The following is an 18561-nucleotide window of genomic DNA, read 5'->3' on the forward strand; positions in this document are numbered from 1 at the left end:
TACTGTCAGTTTTCTTATTATGAATACTACTACTAATGTTAATATAGTACTGTAAACAAATGTTAGTCTGCTACTTCTATTACTACTTTTGTAGCTATCACTAGTTTTGTTACTTCTTTTACTACTACTAACTACTATTACTCCTCCTAGTGTTATTACTAATATTATCATTATTATTATTACTATTTTTTTTATTCTGTTATTACTAGCACAAATACTCCTGCTATTACGACAGCTGTTACTTCAATTACAAAATTTCTTTTATTATTTGTTTACTTTTGTTCCCTTTCTTTTTTGTACTTTTTGTTCACTTTTAATTTCTGTTTTTTTTATATATCATTTTTTCTTTCTTGTTCTCATAAACTTTTATCTGATCTAATAATTAGATCTAATAATCTAATAATTCCAATAATGCTTTATTTATTTTTTTTTCTCGTTGTTCTATTATTCCATTTTCTTTTTCCCGACTTGACCTTATGTAGACTAACTGTTGTACTGTCTGTGAGTGTGTGTACTGTGTGAGTGTGTGTTAGTGTACGCTGTAAGGTCAATGTCCAGTTAAGCACTGCAGGACGAGACACAGACTGATCGTTAGGAAAAGGCCGCCACTCGTCTCCATGGATTTGCTGTCATACATGACGAGTCCACTGCCAAATTGAAGAGGAGGGCCATTTACAGAAAACACACACACACACACATATATATATACACGCACACACATTCACAATGCTAATTGAATTTGGGTCTTACACACACTGAGGGAATCACATTAGGAGAGATCGCAGGCCGACATTAACCTTTCAGCTTTATTGCTTTTTTACACAAAACAGTGTGTTTTGTTGTGTTATATTGTGTGTGTGTGTGTGTGCGTGCGTGTGTGTGTTGCAGTCTGCTTTTATCTATGAAGGATCCATTCTCTTGTAGCTCTTGCTAACTTGCTGAATCTATAAATAGCTGTATTATGTGTGTGTGTGTGTGTGTGTTGTAAGCAGCACTATTCCAATATATTTAATATATTTCCCAAGAGCATTAGAAATTAACATGACTCAATACCATCTTTTTGTTCTTTCTTGAAAAAAAAATTCAACTGCAGTCTTTTGTTAAATTTGTTTATTTCTGTTTTTTTTTTTTTTCGGATATCTGATCCAGCATTTATTTTTCCTGATATCGGACCAATATGTATTCTAAGACTCTGAAGTCTTGCGTATGAACTTCTGAGGAGGTCTTGAAGGCAGCACACAGAGTGGTTTCATTCTCCTTAGTTTTTCTTTCTTTCTTTCGTTCCTTTGTTTTTGTGCGCTATCTACATCCGTCCGGGATTCTAACGATAGCTCGTGTACTGTCTCTCTTTGTATCCCAAAACCTAGCGCTTGAACATTCGTAAGATTTATATGGAGTTATAATCCTGAGCAGCAGATGAACCGATCCCGTCTCAGAACAGATCCGAAATAGGTCAAGGTCACAACAAGGTCAAAGGTCCCGTTTGAAGACGAAATAACACATGCAGCTAGGCATTTGAAATAGATAGAAAAAAGGGTTAAAATCTTTTAAAAGCTTTCCTGAGATTATTCTCTTCTGTTAAATTTTAAAGCTGTATGTAAATTGCCTCTCTTTTTTTTTATTCTTTACATATACATTATATTCATCATATTAAATATATTTTTCTTTTTTTTTTCTTCTTTTTTTTTTTTGCTTTGTGTCTATTATTTATTTTTTTTATTTGTCTCTCTTCCAACTGCTTTTGGTTTAATAGTTTAGAATCCCTAACTTTATCATAATTTAATATAGGACTTTTATCATGTTTTGCAACAAGTAAAAATAATTTTTTTTTAAAAGGTAAAAGGTTAAAAAAATTATTTAAAACCTTTTTATTCAATTCTACAAGTGTATTTGATTTTAAAAAGAATGTTTTACATTTTATTTATTTTCTATAAATTTTTGTATTTAATTAATTTTTACCAAATTTAATTTTTCTTTTTGTTTCATTTCACACCAAATATAATACAAAAGGAAATAAAATATTACTTAAAAAATGTTAAATACTGATATAAAGTATAATACACGCCCCCTATATTTCTTTCTTTTCTTCCCCCCTTTACTTTATTATCTTTCTCTCCTTTTCTTTCTTTCTCTCATGTGTAATTTTTTTCTTCTTTTCCTTTTCTTCTTTTCGTCTCTTGGTCTCTCCCGTAAGGAACACCACACTTGTTTGTTTTTTATCAGCTGCTCTCTAAGCTATTCTGTTATTTCGTCCCGTTTCAATCCAGACTCTTTCTGATAACACATTCTGACAGAGAAACATGCACCCCGGTGCATTTTGGGTATTTTGCACATTTTTTTTTAAAGCATAGCCTGAAGGCATTAGCAAATACGTGTCTAGTGTTATTAATCACAGTGACAGCGGCTTGGAAATGACCCAGAGTTTCATTTGTTTCCTGTGTGTGTAGGGTTACACACACACACACACACACACACACACACACACACACACACACACACACATTCACAGGTTAGGTTTTAAAACAAAACAATGTAGACAGCTAACTAGCGAGTCTCGCACACTGGTTATAGGGTGATGTTATGTTGACTAGTTTACTGTTACCATGACAACAGGTGATGGACAAATATACAGTCCGGAAATATTGACCAAAAAGGTTTAGAGACAGGAAAGGAAGGACAGGCAGAAAGACTAAGGACAGAGATCAGATCGGTATCATCTATGATAATAATATTTGTGTGTGTGTGTGTGTGTGTGTGTGTGTGTGTGTGTGCATGCAGTCTCACTGCGCTCAGTACACAGCAGAGAAGCGCGAAGAAGAGAAGATGTGTGATCACCTGATCCGAGCCGCAAAATACCGTGATCATGTGACCGCCACGCAGCTCATCCAGAAGATCATCAACATCCTGACTGACAAACATGGGGCCTGGGGAAGCTCCGCCCACAGGTAACACACCTGAGCACTGGTCACACACTTGAACTTTCACCTGGTCACATGTCACTCTCTGTCTTTCTTATTCTGGCTCTAATGCTCTGCTTATTTCTTTTTTCTCTTTGTTTTTTTCTCACTTGTAAAAGTTTTAATAAGAAAGCAATTACAACATATGAAAACGCACACACACACACACACACACACACACGCAGTTTAATTAGAATAGCCTGCTGAAATATTAATGCTGTTTGGTTCTCCTGAGGATGAAGTGCATTCGTCTCGGTGTGTATAATGTGCTTTAATCCCAGCACTCGTCTGTTTCATTCACACACTGGGGCGGGTGTTTGGGTAGGGGGGGATTTGTAAGGGGGAACTAGTGCGCTCATGTGAGCCATTCATCGCAGAACAGACCGTCTTTTCAGCATAAAGAAGCATTAAGAGCGAAATTACAGAGCTAGCGTCAACACGTGGTTAATAACGTGAAAAGAGCGAGTCGTATAATAGTGATTAATAATTAATGTCTTTATAATCAATCAGTCGTGTGTTCCATCTTATTAAAATGATAAGGATCACATTGATAATAACCAGTAGCAAACAAAAAAGTAACACACACAGTATTATATTATTATTATTTTAGAATAATTGTTCCATACATCATTACAGTCACGTGTGAAAAGGGGTTTAAAAAAAATTTGTGTAAAAACATCATAAAAAAATCATCAGCAGGTCTCAGTATTAGGCGAATACAACCTCAGACGAACAGCAACAACAAATAACTTTTTTCCCCTTGTCATTATTTATTTTAAATTAAAAATTAAAGCCAAACCGAAAAAAATAACATGAGGCAATTGTTGCTAGTCATTAATCTGGAAAGGCTTATAAAACCAATTTAAAACAATTTGGAGTTCACTGTTTGGAACTAAGTAAGAAAAATGATTCACAAGTTAAAATCTTTCACGACAAGTTGTCGGTCTTCTCAGGAGTCGCAGCACATTCACCCCAAGGTCAGATTGTACAATGCTGAGAGAAATACAAAAAAAAACAAGAGCTGCATCTCGGACCCACTGAGAATATAAAACGTTAAAGTCCATGACATTACAATTAGAAGTAGACTGAACAAGTACAGTATGTTTGGAAGGCTTGCGAGAAGGAAGCCCCCTTCTGTCTGGAAAAGAACACGAAAGCACGACTAAGGTTCGACTAAACCACAAGACTTCTGGAACAACCTCTTACGTACAGATGAGACCAAAGTGGAGATGTTTGGCCTTCAGTGCCATATTTGGCGAAAAACAATGTTTGAGCAAAAACATCTCACACCCCACGGTCGAGCACCCCGTGGTGGATGGGTGATGGTTCGGGCTACAGGATCTGGGCACTTTGCAGTTATTAAGTCGACCATGAACTCCTCTGTGTTCTAGATGCAAATGTAAGGACATCTGTCCGACCGATAAAACTTGGGTAAAATCGCGTCATGCAACAGAACAGTGATCCGAAGCACAGCAGTTAAATCTACAGCAGAATGGACGAAATATAAACAAACCAAGGTTTTGGAATGGTCTAGTCCAGGGCTAGGCAGGTTCGGTCTCCTGTAGATTTTAGCTCCAAAATCTTACCTGCCTGTAGCCTTAGTAATCCTGAAGACCTTTGATTAGCTTGTTCAGGTGTGTTTGATTGTGGTTGGAGCAGAACCTCTAGACTCAAGACTGCGTCTCTCTAGGACCGAACTTGCCTACTCCTGGTCTAGTCAAAGTCCAGACCTCAACCTGAATGAAATGCTGTGGCGTGACTTTAAGAGAGCTGTGCATGAGCGAATACCCAAAAACCTGAAGTGAAGTGATGATGTAGAGCAGAATGGACCGAAATTATGTGAGAGACTCTGGTGAAGTTATTCAGGAAACGATTACTTTAAGTTATTGCTGCTAAAGCTGGATCAACAAGCTCTTTAAGCTATCGTGGGGGTGCTTATTTTTCCCCGACATGTTTTTGTTTTTTTTCTTTTTACACAAAAAAACCCCATAGAATTACAATACAAGAGGGAGCACTAACTTTTAGAGATGACTGTATAATTCTTATAATGAAGTGTATTATATTAAAATTAATTAATAGATTGTATATAGAGACTTATAGAGAATTAATTAGAATTTTTGCAATCAGTAGCTAATGTGATAGTAGGCTATTTAGCATATTAGCATGCGCACCGCGTAGATCTTGTGTGCTCTGTTATTTTTAAAACGTTATTTTTATTTCAAAATTGAGTAGATTTTAATAACTCTTCTGTGTGAGAAACTGAACTGAGGTCTGAGTTCATTTACACTGACTAGTTTGAGTAGTGTGTGTGTGTGTGTGTGTGTGTGTGTGTGTGTGTGTGTGTGTGTGTGAGGTGATTTAAAGGTGTTTAGGGTGAAATATAATTCCTCGAGTCCACGCTGCTTAGTGGAAGTGAGAAGAAGTTTTATCGTGCAGCCAGACCTCTACACTCGGGCCATATAAATCAGAATAAGCGTCTCTTCAAGCGCTCTTTCTTCTCCTCTCTCGCTCTCTTCTTCTTCTTCTCTCCATCTCCCCGTCTTCACTCCTTTAACCCTCTATAGACGCAGCGTGCTGTAACAATCACGCTCGGGTCGGGTCGAATCCTTGGCTGACAGGGTCGAACCCTTCCAGATCGAGACTTTTCATTCTCATCTATCTGGTTTTTTTCTAAGGAACATTGTTTTATAAGGACACGGGGCTGAACTGCAGAAAGAGTGAACACTTAATGAAGGAAATAATGCAAGGGAAAAGACAAAAATATATTTTAAAAAGTGAAAAGAAAGTGTGAAAAATAAAGGAAAATGATTGTGATTTTTTTTTTGTGTGTGTAAACGGAGCTGCTTTTTTGCTTTCCTGAGCGTCTTTTCCGTTCATGGGGATTGTCTCCTCCCGAACAGGGTTTCCTCTTAAGGCCATCTCCTCTCCTCCAAGCGCCTCCTCATTGAGTGCTTCTCCTCACAGAGGTCTTTTCTCACACAGAGGGCTTTTCTCACTTAGAGCGTCGCCTCAGTAAGAGCGTCTCCTCACAGAGTGTTTTTTTTTTTTCTTTGCGAGCGTCTCCTCACAGAACGTTTTGCTTACTGAAAGCGTCTCATACCCTCATGGAGTGTTTGCCCACTGAGATTTTTTTAACTTACGGAGAGCGTCTCCTCAGAGTGAGTGTCTCCTCAAAGAGTGCTTTTCTCACAGAGAGTGTCTCCTCAGAGTGTGTTTTTTTTGCAGGGAGTGTCTCCTCACAGAGAGCGTCTCCTCAAAGAGTGCTTTTCTCACTGAGAGCATCTCCTCATTGGGATCGTCTCCTCCCGAACAGGGTTTCCTCATAAAGGCCGCTTACTTATTTAGAGCGTCTCCTCACAGAGCGCGCGTCCCCTCACAGAGCGCGCGTCCCCTCACAGAGCGCGCGTCCCCTCACAGAGCGCGCGTCCCCTCACAGAGCGCGCGTCCCCTCACAGAGCGCTTTTATCACTGAGAGCGTCTCCTCACAGAGTCTCCTCACAGAGCGCGCGTCTTCTCACAGAGCGCTTTTATCACTGAGAGCGTCTCCTCACAGAGTCTTTTTTTTTTTTGTCTGAGAGCGTCTCCTCACAGAGTGTTTTGCTCAGATTAAGCATCTCCTCACAGGGCTCATCTCCTCATTAAGTTTTGCCCACTGATTTATTAACTTACGGAGAGCGTCTCCTCACTAAGAGCCTCTCCTCAAATAGTGCTTTTCTCACAGGGAGTGTCTCCTCACAGGGATCATCTTTTCATGGAGAGTGTTTGCTCACTGAGATTTTTTTTACTTACAGAGTACATCTCCTCACTGAGAGTATTTCTCACAGAGCACTACTCCCCATGAAGAGTACTTCCTCACAGAGATTGTGTTCTTACAATGAGCGTCTCCTCACAGGTATAATCTTCTCATGGAGAGCGTCTCCTCAGAAAGTCCATCCCCACACTGAGAGCGTCTCCTCACTGAATGTCACTCCATGGAGAATGTTTTCTTCTGAAATTGTCTCCTTAGGGAGAGCATTTTCTTACTGAGAGCATCTCCTCTTGAAATGCGTCTCCTCACTTAGAGTGTCTTCCCATAGAACACGTCCCTGCACTGAGAGCGACTCCCGCTGGAGGGGATCTCGCCACGGACAGCGTCTCCTCACTGAGAGCGTCTCGTATGGGGCGAGTCTCCTTACTGAGCGTGTCTCCTCATGGCGAGCACGTCTCTGAGAGTGTCGATAATGAGGAAATAACAATAAAACAATATATATACAACATTATAATAATAATAATAATAATAATAATAATGTAAAACACAAACACACAAACAAAACCCAGTCCGAGCCCAAGACAATAACAGAAAAACAGTCACAACAGAAAAAAAAACAACAGCGGCATAGAACATTAACACAATCGCATCATACACTCAACTACAAAAAGAAATATGAACATAACTTGTGTGATAACAGCGTGTGTGTGTGTGTGAGACTTCATGCTCGCTGTTTACACAAATTACTAAACACCTCATACATCTCAGAGCCCTTATGCTAACAGCTACATTCCGCGCATGCTGAGTTTGATTGCTCTCTTTGTGACCAGGACAAAACGATCTCCATCCGTCAGTCTCTCTCTCAGACACACACACACACACACACACACACACCGCAAGCCTGGAGGAGAAAAAAAAGGCTGCATCATTTGCACACCCAGCACGCTGACCCTCATGAATAATGATGCTTTTCTCTAAAACCTGTTATCGTCTGGAGTGCGAGGGCATCCGTCAGGGTGTGTGTGTGTGTGTGTGTGTGTGTGTGTGTGTGTGTGTGTGTGTCCTGATCCTGATATTACACAGGAGTTCATTTCTGGCCCTGCAGATTACTATTTAAACGACAACGATATGACCTTTTCGGCAGCGCGAGGCTTTCATACATCACTTTCCCGCGCGCTTGTCGCGAGTGCGCAAGAGCGAGACCACGAGCGCGCGAATGCGAGCCTTTTCTCATTAGCGGCCCGCGCCACAGATAGCGCCGTATCTCCGCAGATTATTTTCTTTGATTTGCATAAAGCGTGTGTTTGTGGAAATTGAATAGATGAGCGGAATAATCCGTCACACACCCGGCGCAGGTCCTCCTGATGCCTTTTTCTTTTTTTTTTTTCTTTTTTAATATTTCCTTCCGTCTCGCGCGTCGATCCTCACTCGCTCCGTGAGAGGTGGCTCCGGGGTCATGACACGCAGAAAATGATGAATATCGCCCAATGAATGATTCTGTTTCACCCTGCAATCTCACCCATGCGAGTGTGAAGGGCATTCCTTTTGCATAATAGTTTTTAAATGTGAATTTTTGTGTATTAATCAGGGTCAGGAAGTGGGGGGCGGAGCATGTGAGGGGAACTTTCTGATTAAAAACACCCCCACAAAAAAAATTATATCTTCTCAGCAGTTTATGTCGAGGAAGGATGATTGGAGCAAAAAAAAAAAAAAGTAATGTCTTTTTTTTTCCTTTTAAAGAATTGACTCTTTTACACATTTTAACTTTCTTTTATTTCTCTCTATTGTTCCCCATGTAGATGTTGTTTAAATTGTTTGCATTTTTTGCGTACATTTTTACACATTTTAGTTTTTTTACTGATTGAAATCTTTATACGTCTTCTGATGTTTTTACTGATTATTTTAGTTACTTGTAGAAATTCTTTTAGACATTTCTTTTCACGTGACTTTTAGCACATTTCTTTTTAACCTGTTTTTTTTTTTCTTTACTTTTTGATTAACTTTCACATTTACGTGACTTTTATTTCACACTTTTTTCTTTTTTTACGACTGCTTTTTTCTATCAAGATATTTTCCATGTTTTTTGTTCCCTCATTAAAAAAAATAATTTTAGGTGTTTTTTCACTTGTAGAAATTCTTTTCCAGCTTAATTTTCCTAGTTTTATTCTACAATTTTCTTCTTTTTTCCTTCCCACTAGTTTGTCTTTTCAGATTTTTTAACATTTCTACTATATTTTTTCTCCGTCTTTTTTCACTACATGCAAATTTTTACAACATGATCTAGAAGCAGTTTCACATACAGAAAAAAAAAAGAAATTTGACAAAATGTCCTAAAAGTGTTTACACATGCTGGACATTTGTGTGATTTTTTTTTTCTTTTCTAGATGAATCTTATATAAAGATTCTTTACCAAATAATTTTTCACTTGACATTTTCTTCACGTTGTCTTTAATTTCTCTTTTTTTTTTTTTTTTTTAAAGATGTTCGTTATCTCCCATGAGATGTTTTTGAATTTGATTTTTATCTGAAATGCAAATGAGGCCAAATTACGATGACTTTGATATCACACACCCCTCCAATTAAGAGCAATTACACACAAAAGACCTGTGTGTGTGTGCGTGTGTGTGTCTCACGCTACAGTAATTCACTTACGTGTGCCTTGTGTCTCGCATGTGTTGTGTGTCCTGGTGTTGGTGTTCAGCAGGTCAAATCATTCAGGTTCTGATTGGACTGAAGGTGTCTGTTCAATCGATTCATAGAATAAAGACAAGATACTGAGGTAAAACATGCAGAAGAAAAATATCACACGCAGAACAGAAAGTAGGAATGTTTAGGAAGAGGCACAGAAGGGAAACACCATGGACAATAGAAAGGGAGAAGACGAGTGAGGAACAGAAGAAGAGGAAATGAGTTATGGAGGAGAAAAGAAAAGAACAGGCATGAAGGTATCAGTGCAGAGAGATTCACTGGAGGGATAAGTTTTATGTGTCTCTCTGTCACATTGTGCTGTCGCTGCAGAAATCTGTCTCTCTCTCCGTCTCTCTCTCTGTCTCTCTCTCTCGCTCTCTCTCTGTGCCGGAAAGATAAAGGAGATTTTTTTGGTAAATGGTGAAAGTGCTGAAATAAATGAGCAGGAGGAAAACGACTGCAGCACAGAGAGCACCATCTATCACACACACACACAGACACACACACACACACCGAGCATACGACCTGTGACACACCGCTGAGGGGTTCGAGCCAAAGGAGAGAATCAATACTGCCCTGATATTACAGAGAGAGAGAGAGAGAGAGAGAGTGAAATAAGAAGAAATCTGGAGTTCAGAAACACACTGAAACAGAGAAAGTAAAATAAAGATAGGAGAGACGAAGAAATAGTTTGAGAAACATTGAGGATGAGAGAGAGGATGGACATTTTGAAGAAATGGAAGGAAATAAAGGAGAGACTGAAAGGAAAGAAAGGAGGGACAAGAGAAAAGGAAGCAGAAGAGAATGACGGAATGAAGAGAGAGAGAGAGAGTTTCTTTATTGTATTCATCAGACTCTTTATAACACAACTATAAACACTGCAGCATATGAGGTGTGTGTGTGTGTGTGTGTGTGAGATAGTGTTTGCTGGGGCTTTGTTTTGGTGGATTCTTTTACTGAGATTAAGATAAAAATACATGGTATCACACACACACACACACACACACTAGTGATGCGATTCCAACTTCATCCCCAAACCTCCTTGTCTGTATTTATTTATTTATTTTTATCTGTTCCAGTTAAACGATTTACTTCAAACAGTCCCGTTTCTCTAATGTTCTTATTTATATACACAAAAGTGTTGAGGGGGAAAATAAGAAACATCTTGGAGATTAAAGAATCGATTCAAAGAGTTAAATAACCTCAAATGTTATTTTGAAATGAATCACTTTAAAGAGTCAAATAACTTGTATAATAATAATAATTATAAGACTCATGATTCCCTAATGTTCTTATTTAAATGCAAAAAAGTATCATATTAGCATGGAAAGAATCACTTCAAAGTGTTATTTCAAAGTAAACCCAAAAGATTCAGTAATGAGCTCAAGGTCTTTAATCAAAGAGTTAAAAGAGTCTCCTCAGACTTTTGACTCGTTCATGACTCTTTGAAGTGATTTGATTCTTTTACTTGTAAAACAATGTATCATCTTCTTGTTCATGATTGTTGAAAAAATGTTGAATCTTTTGGGTTAACTTTGTAGCAGTTTGACTCTTTGAGGTGCATCGAATACATCGTCATGCTTTGCTCATGATTCTTTAATGTTGTTTCAGCAGTTAAAAGAATCACATTGAAGAAGCGAATCACATCAACCTTGGTCAACTCAGTCTTGACTCTTTTTGCGCTGATTTGATTCTTTGAAGTGAATCTTTTAACTAAAATTGATCACCTGACATTTCGTGTGAATAAATGATTCATATTTTAATAGTGAATGTGAACTAGTTGAATCGTTAAGGTGATTTAAATCTTTTTTATGAATCGTTTCAGCTTTGTTTTGGATTGGATAAAAGTTGATCAGGATTCCTTGTTAACGTGATTGAGTTAACGTGATAAACAAATCACTTAAATGATTCAGTGTAAAGAGCTGAAATCATTAGTCTTTTTAATGCTTTAAGTTAATTTGACTCTTTATATCTTTCAACTTAAGACAGTCGAATCACCATCAGTGCAGCAGTTTGACTTGATTTCATTATCGAACTGTGAAAAGAGATTTCTGATCTACAGTTACTGATCCAGGTTCAGCCAAAACGTGACAGAATTCACCTCAGTCAAACGAATCACTTCAGGGAGAGACAGACTATTTGAGGCGATCCGACTCCTCCATGTGATTCTGTTCTGTTTACAGACGTGATCACAATGACTTGTGACTTTTTTTTTTTTCCACACGGACGAATCAGTTTCTGAGAGTCGACACATTCACGAACGGAGCAAAAACACACACACACACACACACACACACACACACATGCACGGGCGCTAACATATGGACATCATCAGCTGTTCAGAAGCTGTTAATACGCTGTGGTTTGACACTCTGTTTCTGTTTCCTGCCACCGTGCTGTATATACTCACACACACACACATCGTGCTGTGTTTTCATTACCGCATACTTTAATCCCCTACACACACACATACACACACACAAAATATTCCAGAGATTTGTGGTATCTCACACGCTGCATGGTAATCGAGACACAAAATGAGAGTTAGCATGCAAATATGTGATGATACACACACACACACACACACACACACACACAGTTGGTAAAGTTTGACAATCCACAGACACATGGCCGTACACACACACAAACAGTAGGAGTTAGCGCACTAGCTAATGTCTATGCGCTAATCCGTGTTTACTTTTCAAGTCTCCAGGTGGACGAAGAGAAAAAATGAGATGACTAGTGTAAAGACAGCTGCTCTCTCTCGCTCTCTCTCTCTCTCTCTCGTTCTCTCTCTCTCTCGGGGATGTTTGTACGTGCCTCTCGAGTGTTTATGGCTAAAGCCGGCCATTAATGGCGCTCGTTATGAAGCTAACATAAATAGCCGCTGGCTGATCTTTCTGTTATGACATACTGTAATGCTTTAAGCATTTTTCTCTCTCTCTCTCTCTCTCTCTCTCTCACTCACTCTCTCTCTCTCTCTCTGTGTGTGAAACCTTATAAACCCATTTATGGCTTTCGCGGGTCAGAGTGTGTGAGAGGAGGACTCGCATCAGAGAGAATGATAAACGACTGGAACCGTGTCAATCTGTTCATCCCTAATAAAGAGTACCCGAGCTAGCCGCCTCCTTTCACACACGCAACACGGGCAGTGCAGCGTTCTCTCTCTCACACTCGCACACGCCGAGTGACAGGATAACAAGAGAAAGAAAGAAAGAAAGAAGTATAAGAAGGAATCAACAAAATATATACAGTACAATAAATGAGAATAAAGAAAGAATGAAAGGAAGTATAAAAACAAACGATTAGGAAAACTACTCTAGAAAGAAGTGAAGGAAAGTAATAAAACAGAGGGAATAAAAAAAGAACAATAATAATAGGATAACTGGAGTGAATGGAAAGAAGGGAAAATAAGTGATGGAGGGGTCAGTCCACAGGAGGAAAGGAAACTGAAGAATGAAAAGTTTTAAAAAATTAATAAATGTAAATAAAAAGTACAGAAAAAAACAAGGTGACAAAGTAAGAAAAAATTAATATAAGGAATTAAAGATTTATATTTATAGGTTTCTACCTGTGTATAAAAAAAATAAAAAACTTCTAGTGAAACATCAAATAATCAAGAATGATGAATAGAATAAATGAAATAAATAAAAAATTGGAAAAAGGATAGAGAGAAAGAGAGCGATAGATAGATAGAAATAAAAAGATGTATATATGTATATATATATATATATATATATATATATATACTGTGTATATAAAGAGAGATAGATAAATAGAAAGAGAGAGAGAGTGTTAGAGAGAAATAAGTGGATGGATGGATATAGTATAGAGATTAATATATATATACAGAGTGAGAGATATACAGTTAGAGTAATAAAGAGAAATAGATAGATGTATAGAAAGGAGAGAGATAGATAGAAGGTGAAGAAAGTGAAAGTGAAATAAAGGTGTGGGGATGAAGGCGTGCTGGATGGCAGTGTGAAGGCGGTGGAGTGAATACTGCAGTGTTCCACAATTACTCTCTAATCCTCTAATCCACTGTTACAGTCCCACTGTTACACACACACACACACACACACACACACACACACGAGGCCTCTGTTTACCCAGGGTGCTCTGGGAAAGCGATGAGCCGATAAGGCGGAGGCTCTTGAGACACACACACACACTCGGGGTCTAGAGTTACTTTAAGTGAAAGCTGAGCTGTTTAATACGAGAGATCAGCGAGATGAGTAAGAATCCATTTCCTCCTGAGTGTGTATCGCTGCACAGGGAGTAGAGTAAACACCAGAGATCATTAGCCTCCGTGCACACACACACACACACACACACACACACTCAAAAATATAGGCAAATATATCATGCACATACCACTGTATATAATATAAACAAACATGCAGGATCATTAGTGCTGATCTAAACACACCATCACTAATGTCTCTCATACACACACACACACACACACACACACACACGCCTCCTCACCCTTAACCCTTGTCCAATACCCCTGTCCCTTATCCTCCTGTCTTATAGCCCATACACCGTATCTCCTGTCCACTACACACTACAGTCTCTCTCTCTTACACTCTATCCCTTACCTGCTGTGCCTAAAAGCCTGTCCCCTGCATCCTGTTCCCAAGAGTGTGTCCACTACATTTTAGCCCCACACCCTCCTGCGTACCCCTTCTCCAGACCTTACGCTGTGCCCTACAGTCTATTACCTATTCCCTACAGCCTATGCCCTACAGCCTATCTCCCTGTACCCTACAGCCTATCTCGCTGTCCCCTACAGCCCATCCCCCTGTGCCCTACAGCCTATCCCCCTGTGCCCTACAGCCCATCCTCCTGTGCCCTACAGCCTATCCCCCTGTGCCCTACAGCCTATCCCCCTGTGCCCTACAGCCTATCCCCCTGTGCCCTACAGCCTCTCTCCCTGTACCCTAGAGCCTCTCTCCCGGTACCCTAGAGCCTCTCTCCCTGTGCCCTACAGCCTCTCTCCCTGTGCCCTACAGCCTATCTCCCTGTGCCCTACAGCCCATACCTTGTGTCCTACAGCCTATCTCCCTGTCCCCTACAGCCTATCTCCCTGTGCCCTACAGCCTATCTCCCTGTGCCCTACAGCCCATACCTTGTGTCCTACAGCCTATCTCCCTGTCCCCTACAGCCCATATCTTGTGTCCTACAGCCTATCTCCCTGTCCCCTACAGCCTATCTCCCTGTCCCCTACAGCCTATCTCCCTGTGCCCTACAGCCCATACCTTGTGTCCTACAGCCTATCTCCCTGTCCCCTACAGCCCATATCTTGTGTCCTACAGCCTATCTCCCTGTCCCCTACAGCCTATCTCCCTGTCCCCTACAGCCTATCCCCCCCGTGCCCCACAGCCTATCTCCCTGTCCCCTACAGCCTATCCCCCCCTGTCCCCTACAGCCTATCCCCCCCTGTCCCCTACAGCCTATCCCCCTGTGCCCTAGAGCCCATTCCCTTGTGCCATACAGCCCATCCCCATTCCCTACATCTTATCCCATGTGCCCTACAGTCTGTGCCTTACACTCTATCCCTAGACCTAGAGCCTATACCCTCGTGCCCTACAGCCTGTCCTCTGAGCCCTACAGCCTGTCCCATGTGCCCTCCATCTTGCACGGTTCCCTCAGTTTGTGCCCTACACTCTATCCATGCCCTACACTTTATACACCCTATCATCTCCACCCTACACACTCTGCCCTGCACTCAGTGACGCGTTGCTTTCAGCCAATCAGAGCGCTCCTCTCATATCTGATATCAGCGGGTGAGTTCAGGAAGCCGAGTGTTAAACGTCCATCACCGTGTGGCGTTATTGAGAGTCTGTCGGGTTAGTCAGTACCGCACGAAACACTTCCACTCTCATCACTCTCTTTCTGTCTTTCCTCTCAGTCGATAAGAATCTGTTCTGTTTCAATTTCACACTCATCGATTGCCCTCTGTGTGTGCGTGTGTGTGTGTGTGTGTGTGTGTGTAAGAGAGAGAGAGAAAGAAAGACGCAGTCATCTCTCACAGAGCCGTGTCTGAATTAGCACAGAGAAATGGGACTGGACATCATGAGAGAGAGAAAGAGAGAGATTAACAAGTTTGTAGAAAAAGGAAAGAATGGAACAATAAAATAAAGTAGGAGTGAATAAAAGGAGGCGAAGGAAAGGCGTAGGATGGAAAGCGTGAAAGTATCAGAAATTTAAAAAAGGAAGAAGGATGAAAAGGAAGGATCGAAGAAAAAAGGAAGGGGGGAAAGGAGGAGAAACATTTAGTTGATGAATGATAAATAAAATAAAAGAGTTTTACGAAGAGAGAACATATATAAAGAGAAAGGGATGAATATGAACACACACACACACACACACACAGGAAAAAATATGTGGACGCAGCCATCCATCAAACTGAGCAGGACGAGAATAAGAAAATGAAGGGTCAGTGATGGTGAAGGACGTGTGTGTGTGTGTGTGTGTGTGTGTGTGTGTGTGTGTGTGTGTGTGTGTGTGTGTGTGTTTTCCTATTGTTTTCTGGACAGCAAGTCCCTCTGAGATCCAGCAACGAACGAGAGAGAACAAAAAGAGAAGGATAAGTGAGAGGGAGTGTATCGTTCCTCAGAGGCAGCAAAAATGTGTGTGTGTGTGTTTGTGTGTGTGTGAGGACAGATATTTTGATACAGGTTGCAGGTCAGAGAGTGTGAGATGAAAAACACCAACTCCCATCAGGCCGAGCGGTTGAGAGCAGTGTTCTCATTTCATTCTTTTATTGAATGAAAGCTGTGGGGAACGCGCACACACACACACACACACACCACAGACATTGGAAAATCAGATTTTTTGCATTGAGAAATGAAAGGCAGAAGAGAGACAGAGAGGGGGGGAGAGAGGACCTGGATAACTATTCTCGCTGTTCCTCCATGGATCAGACTTTTCCTGCACCTCCATCAGACGCTCGATTGGACTGAGATCTGGAGAATTCCGAGGTCGAGTCAACACCTCACACTCTTCTAGATTCATCAGACCAGGTCAATGTCTTCCACTGCTCTGTGGTCCAGTCCTGATGCTCACGTGTCCATAGCAGGATCTTTAGGTGGAGGATGCGGGCAACATCATCGCTGAGCCTTTGCCCTTCGCTCATCACTCTGTCACTGGTGCACCTGTTCTCCTTCCTTTGAAGCACTTTTGGTTCGGTCCTGATGTCTGCAGATCAGGAACATCTCACAACTGCTGCAGTTTTGGAGTTACTCCAATCCAGACGTGTAGAAAAAAATCCTCATGCTTGCCCATTTTTTCTGCTTTTAAACATCGATTTCAGGGACAAAATGTTAAAAACCTGCCGACTTGGTAAAAATCCATGAACCGGGCCGCTGTAAGGGAATAATAATAATAATAATAATAATAATAGCGTTATTCACGTCACCTGTCAGTGGTTGTAATGTTATGGCAGTCACAGACATCGATTCAGAACATTAATGAGTGAGATTCAGAAAGTGTAATAAAACTAAAACAAACTCTCATTATCACCTCGCCTGAGTCAAAACAAAAGTATTGATAATTTAACAGCATGTTTCTTGACAGACGAGGAAGAAATGAAGGAGAGCGATGGAAGGTGAGAACTAAAGGAAGGAAAAGGTTGAAGTAAAGGAGGACAGAAGGAAAGAGGAAGTGGGAAAGGGAGGACAGTTGGGAAGGAAGAGTAAGGAAGGGACTACAGAAGGTACTGAAGACTAAGGAAGGGAGGACAGAAGGGATTGAAGACTGAGAAAGGGAGGATAGAAGGGAAGGAAGAGTAAGGAAGGGAAGACAGGAAATAGGAGTATGAAAATTATTTTAGTAGGAAAGGAGGAAATTGAGGTAGAAAAGGATGGACGTCTGAAACCAGTGTGTAACTCATTAAACACTTAAACAGTGTGAAAAGCTCAGAATATCAGATATGGAGCAGGAAGTAAAATCAGACACACACACACACACAGAGGGAGAAGTGAGAGAGTGATTTAGTGAGCCTCTTTGGTAAAGTAGTGCAAATTGCAAAGACAAATTGTGTGTGTGTGTGTGTGTGTGTGTGTGTGTGTGTGATGATTTCTTGCAATGCCAAACAGCTCCCTGCTGTGGTCTGTAATCGGCGTGTGTGTAAGGGATTGCTCTGTCAGAATTTTGCGTGTGTAAGGTTAATGTATGTAGCTCACCCTTAGCAGTACAAGGTTATAGTGTTAGAGCCAAGGACGAGTGTGTGTGTGTGTGTGTGTGTGTGTGAGTGATTTTAGATTCATGTCTTTCAGCATTTATTCATCTTTATCTCTCTCTCTTTGTCTCTGTCCTGCAGTAAGCAGTGTTTTTGGCGTTTGGACTTGTGGGAGGACGACCTGCGGAGACGTCGCCGCTTCATCAGAAACGCTTTTGGCTCATCACATTCGGAGGCCACACTCAAATCTGCAGCCGAGCATGGTGAGAACTCACACACACACACACACACACACACACCGCAGCCCGGTGTTAAAAACTACACGGCTGTAAAAACAGGTGTTGCGGTCGTTATAAACTATTTATAGAGCTACAGGTCTCATTAAATGTCTAATTTACACTGACTGACGTTCCACGTCACCTGAGATCTCTCCGTTTCCCATCATGCATTTCACCTCTAACTTACACATTATATTTTAATTAGATTTGAGTTCATTAACCTGAACTTGAATGGTATGTGTGTGTGTGTGTGTGTGTGTATTTTTTTTTTTTGATTGCGTAACAGTGTGTGACGCTGCAGGTGAGTATCCAGGTATAAATGTGTTATAGGTGTGTACGGGCGATGTGTGTGTTTGTAGTAACAGTGAGGGTGTGTGACCTTTAGTATATAGTGTGGGTGTGTAGTGTATGTGGTGGTAGTCCAGTGGTAACCTGTTCATATCAGTGCAAAAATCAACAACAAAAAAACTATATATTTATTTATATAAGTGAATCGTTATCTTGGTAACCTAAATGAGTAATCACATTTCTTTACTCGCATTTCTTTTCATTCTCATTTCTTCACATTCGCTTCACATTTCTTTTTCTTCACTCATTTTTTTACATTTGCTTTTCTTTACACTCACATTTCTTCACATTCTCATTTCTTTACACGCTTGTTTCTTTACACTTTCATTTCTTCACATTATCACTTCTCTTGCATTT

General features: G+C 40.5%; 1 protein-coding gene across 1 annotated transcript in view; it reads left to right on the forward strand.

Annotated features, from left to right (window-relative positions):
• The window catches only part of lrba (LPS responsive beige-like anchor protein), a 225622-nt gene that overhangs the window by 105508 nt on the left and 101553 nt on the right, over positions 1-18561 (forward strand). Inside the window, exons 36-37 of the mRNA XM_053479877.1 lie at positions 2779-2945; positions 17720-17841. Coding sequence (XP_053335852.1) covers positions 2779-2945; positions 17720-17841 — 289 coding nt within the window. The remainder of the gene's footprint in view (positions 1-2778; positions 2946-17719; positions 17842-18561) is intronic.

Source organism: Clarias gariepinus, chromosome 20, assembly GCF_024256425.1.
Source record: "Clarias gariepinus isolate MV-2021 ecotype Netherlands chromosome 20, CGAR_prim_01v2, whole genome shotgun sequence".
Taxonomy (NCBI): domain Eukaryota; kingdom Metazoa; phylum Chordata; class Actinopteri; order Siluriformes; family Clariidae; genus Clarias; species Clarias gariepinus.